The following is a 5,171-nucleotide window of genomic DNA, read 5'->3' as shown; positions in this document are numbered from 1 at the left end:
GAGGTTGACCGCTGACCCTATACAATAATAGAATCAAACTCTGGCCTACGGATCCACGCACACCAAATCAGATGGCAAAGCAGCAGGGTTATCATTTTCATCATTCATTCAAATGGCTAACCCACAGATTGGACATCATCGGATAGGACGTTAAATAGAGATCTTGTGTCCTGAGGTCACCTAAATCATGTTAAAGAACCCACCACACTTCTCAAAAAGAGAAAGGGTCCTTCCCGTTGTGTTCTGTCTAGATATGCATCATATACTGTTTATTCTATAATAGATGCAGCAGTTTAGCGTGTATGCATTACAAACAAATCATAAATTGCAGTGAATGAGCGGACATGACGAAGTGACTAGTTCCTTGAACAGCAGTAAAATTTATTCAATCAATATACAGATATTCGTACTGCTTCCGTCACTTATCTTACTAAATTCATTTTGAAATTCATAAGTGCAGTTCCTTGTCGCCTTGCATTTTATTCAACTACATATACTCAAAGGCTATGAAATAACACTACAGGCAGCAAGGCAAGAGGCATTCAAAAGTTCAATGTGTACCTTAATATGGTATTTAGCAAAGAAACTGCACATAACACTAGTTCACCTTTATCTGTGGGGTAATATCAGTTTCAAAAAAAGGGTACTTTGGGACATCAAGTTCACATCAATGGACGGTAGTTTTAAATTGAAATATTTTCAAAACATTGCAGTTTGAAACCGATATTCATCGACTTGACATCGCTAAATACTGTTTTTAAAAACAATGGATATAGGTTACCACACGGATAAAGGTCAACTAGCATTACACAACACCTATGAAAAGTAGTGTAAGGATTTGAACACCAGAAATTTTGCCACACACACAAAATTAACTATCCTAACATCCTTTTTTCCTGAGGTCAAAAGAAATCAAAGTTTGTATGCAGAATATTGGATTGATGCATCTTGCACAAATACATTTAAAACCGCACTTGGACAAATCTTAGAATACAGTTCATTCAATGTACATGTATGAGGGGTGATCAATAAGTTTGCGTTCTCGAAATGTTATTTCTGTCCAGCAAAAGAAGTTTTTGTCATGCATGAAGAATAATTCACCCAAATCTTCTACCTACTGCAACACATTACTGTTGGGTTTTCAACTTAAGAGATATCATTCCACAACTCTGTTAAAGTTTGCTATGATTGTGGATCATACTGCGTATATACATACAACTCAGATCACATGTGCCAAATGTAAACCATCATGATAGTAAGAACACTATACTATCAAAACTACATTAAATACCAAGCATTTCTAAAAGCCAAACATTATCAAAAATCAAGGCATTAACAGACATACAACTGATGTAGGTAGGGCAAAAGAACATAACAATGATAGTAGTATACAATTGTGATTAATCTATCCTACTTTGAGCAGAAATGAAGGCATTGGTAGTGGTAAAATGTCTCCACCCCTAAGGCATTGCCAAAAAATACATTATAAAGTATATCTGTATAATTCCTCTGTTGGCAGGCTCAGGAAATAAAAGGTGTGTTGACGGTTAAAGAAATTTTTCTCTCTTAGTAGATTTAGGGCAAAGTAATGCAGCAAATTCATCTAAGCAATGTAAAACTGAAATACATCAGGCACTGGAATTTTCAACATCACATTGTAATGATACAGATATACATGGGCAAGCAAAAATATATTGATAAGCTAAACCGCTAGGGTCAGCAGGTCTATGCTAGGGTCAGTGGGTTAACTGGAGACATTTATTTTCATTGGCCTCAGAAGTGGGAAAATGCCTCCACTCCTGTGGCATTGCCAAAAAAGACAAGACATACTATCATAAAGTATATTTGTATGATCCTCAGTGGGTATCATAGTATGATCCTCAGTGGGTATCATACAGTTTGGATGCCATGGGATGAAATGTATCAAATACAAGGAATGCCATTCAACAATATACATATTATATGATATGTTGTCAAATGAGTTTGGCATCAAATCTCTCTTTCAATCAGTGCTCCAATATATGTTTACAGCAACAAAACAATTTGTTTGCAATAAGGTACACTGTCATATATGAACATGTGTATACTATTCTTGTATTAAGAGGAAACCTTTGTGATACATAAATTTGACTAGGACATTGTAAGAAACTTTGGCTTTTATCATCTCTTAAATTATGTCTTATTCTAAGTACAGTATGCTTCAGATGACTCTTGGCTACCAATCAAAATATCTCGTACCCTTCCCCACCCCCTCCCCCTTTACCTACCCCACCCCCCAGAAACTCTTCCAATTCGTCCACTTCCTTCTTTTTGTACTTCTTCTTTTTCTTCTTCCCTTCTCCTTCATCAGACACTTTCTCCTTCTCTCTCTCCCGGTGTTTCTTGTGTTTCTTCTTGTGGGACTTCTCACCTTCATCTTCTCCATCACTCCTGCGATCTTTCTTTTTCTTCTTCTTCTTCTTCTGGCCCATGTCTTCCCTGTCCCCTTCTCCCGACTCTTGTCCTGACAACGGCTTGCTGACTTTCTCTAAGAAATCGAAATCCTCTTTCTTAAGTTCTACTGCAGCTTCTGCTCCATCTAAGCTGATATCATCTACCTTTGATACCAACGCATCAACTTTACCCTCCCCTCCTCCTCCTCCTAACCAATCATCAAGCCCCTTCTGTTCATCCTCACTGGAAATGTCTACATCGGCAGCTATGATTGGTTGATTCGTGTCCTCATCACCGTCTGATTGGACAGTCTCTTGGACCTCTTCTGCATCATTTGACACAGTGTGAGGTTTTGTAGTGAAGGGGTCAGAAAGGGGTTTGAGGGAGTCTGTTGTTTTCTGTGGCTGTAGGATGGGGGTCTTCGATGTCTGCGTCCTTGGCGACCACGGGTTCGTCTTCGTCACTGGAAAGGTCGATGTCCAGACTTGTGGACGCCAATTTTGCAGGAGCCTGATTCGGCATCTCATCCTCCGAATCAATCTCCTCTGCAAAGCCTGCCACCATGGGGTTTCCTATTGTCAGAACATGAGAAATGAAGAGAAGTTTTATTTCACATTGCATAGGAAGAGAGTATTCCTTGCAATTATGCATTACATTACATAACATAGTATCTTACCCTGTAGAGATTGGCCTGTCTCATAAACATGGTCCATCTCTTATTAATAGCTTAGCATAATTGAATATTCCCGTAACATACTTGCCCCAAGCTGTACAGTTGTGTCTTAAGGATTGAAAACGTGCTTTGACAGGCATTCTGAAGTTTGATCCCCATTTTACTAGCTGCTTTTTTATAGATATTCTGAAAGAAGCGACGAAGTAAGGGCCACACATTTAGATGGAGATGTTTTCCAGACTATAGGGAAACAGTCATCTTTGCATTTTGATGCACGGTTCTAAAAAGAATAAAGGAATTTGACCCCCTTTGAGGCAAGACGCCTAAAGACACCCCTTACCCTGGGGAGCAGATTCTCTGACAAGCAGAACATTCTGATTGAACATGGATATTATTACATTACAAGTGACCTGTCTGACAGTAACTTTGCCGTATTCCACAAAATTTGCACATCAAAATGCAAGAAATAGTGTTTTAGAGAGTCAGAGTTATGAATTTCAACATTTTCTGAGGGAGGATACCCCTGGAGCTCCCCATACAATACTCTCCTTTGTGGCACTTGAAGACTGAAGTGACACAGAGTTAGAACAGCATGTCAGAGGAGACCTAAAGAACTAGTGGGTGGATGTTACAATCTAATAAAAACTTTCATCATTGCTCAAACGAACAAACAAACAAATAAACTAATAAATATTACCTTCAACATCACTGTCCGAGTCCTCCATATTTGCTGGATCTGCAGTCCAGACCGGTGCAGGTTTGGAAGGTTCCGGTTCGTCCAAAAACCGGCTGTCTAAACCTTCATCTGGAACGAAGTCCTCCACCGCCTTGATGGATCCACGCACACCAAATCAGATGGCAAAGCAGCAGGGTTATCATTTTCATCATTCATTCAAATGGCTAACCCACAGATTGGACATCATCGGATAGGACGTTAAATAGAGATCTTGTGTCCTGAGGTCACCTAAATCATGTTAAAGAACCCACCACACTTCTCAAAAAGAGAAAGGGTCCTTCCCGTTGTGTTCTGTCTAGATATGCATCATATACTGTTTATTCTATAATAGATGCAGCAGTTTAGCGTGTATGCATTACAAACAAATCATAAATTGCAGTGAATGAGCGGACATGACGAAGTGACTAGTTCCTTGAACAGCAGTAAAATTTATTCAATCAATATACAGATATTCGTACTGCTTCCGTCACTTATCTTACTAAATTCATTTTGAAATTCATAAGTGCAGTTCCTTGTCGCCTTGCATTTTATTCAACTACATATACTCAAAGGCTATGAAATAACACTACAGGCAGCAAGGCAAGAGGCATTCAAAAGTTCAATGTGTACCTTAATATGGTATTTAGCAAAGAAACTGCACATAACACTAGTTCACCTTTATCTGTGGGGTAATATCAGTTTCAAAAAAAGGGTACTTTGGGACATCAAGTTCACATCAATGGACGGTAGTTTTAAATTGAAATATTTTCAAAACATTGCAGTTTGAAACCGATATTCATCGACTTGACATCGCTAAATACTGTTTTTAAAAACAATGGATATAGGTTACCACACGGATAAAGGTCAACTAGCATTACACAACACCTATGAAAAGTAGTGTAAGGATTTGAACACCAGAAATTTTGCCACACACACAAAATTAACTATCCTAACATCCTTTTTTCCTGAGGTCAAAAGAAATCAAAGTTTGTATGCAGAATATTGGATTGATGCATCTTGCACAAATACATTTAAAACCGCACTTGGACAAATCTTAGAATACAGTTCATTCAATGTACATGTATGAGGGGTGATCAATAAGTTTGCGTTCTCGAAATGTTATTTCTGTCCAGCAAAAGAAGTTTTTGTCATGCATGAAGAATAATTCACCCAAATCTTCTACCTACTGCAACACATTACTGTTGGGTTTTCAACTTAAGAGATATCATTCCACAACTCTGTTAAAGTTTGCTATGATTGTGGATCATACTGCGTATATACATACAACTCAGATCACATGTGCCAAATGTAAACCATCATGATAGTAAGAACACTATACTATCAAAACTA

The 5,171-nt window shown here is 38.3% G+C and overlaps 1 protein-coding gene across 1 annotated transcript in view; it reads right to left on the bottom strand.

The window, feature by feature from the left end:
* Window positions 1-363: 363 nt before the first annotated feature.
* The window catches only part of LOC118427061 (rab-like protein 6), a 12,013-nt gene continuing 7,205 nt past the window's right edge, over window positions 364-5,171 (bottom strand). Inside the window, 4 exon segments of the mRNA XM_035836698.1 lie at window positions 364-2,825; window positions 2,857-3,005; window positions 3,804-3,933; window positions 4,700-4,706. Coding sequence (XP_035692591.1) covers window positions 2,223-2,825; window positions 2,857-3,005; window positions 3,804-3,933; window positions 4,700-4,706 — 889 coding nt within the window. The 3' untranslated portion in view covers window positions 364-2,222.

This window comes from Branchiostoma floridae, chromosome 12 (genome assembly GCF_000003815.2).
Source record: "Branchiostoma floridae strain S238N-H82 chromosome 12, Bfl_VNyyK, whole genome shotgun sequence".
Classification (NCBI taxonomy): domain Eukaryota; kingdom Metazoa; phylum Chordata; class Leptocardii; order Amphioxiformes; family Branchiostomatidae; genus Branchiostoma; species Branchiostoma floridae.
This window is presented reverse-complemented; position numbering and strand designations above follow the sequence as displayed.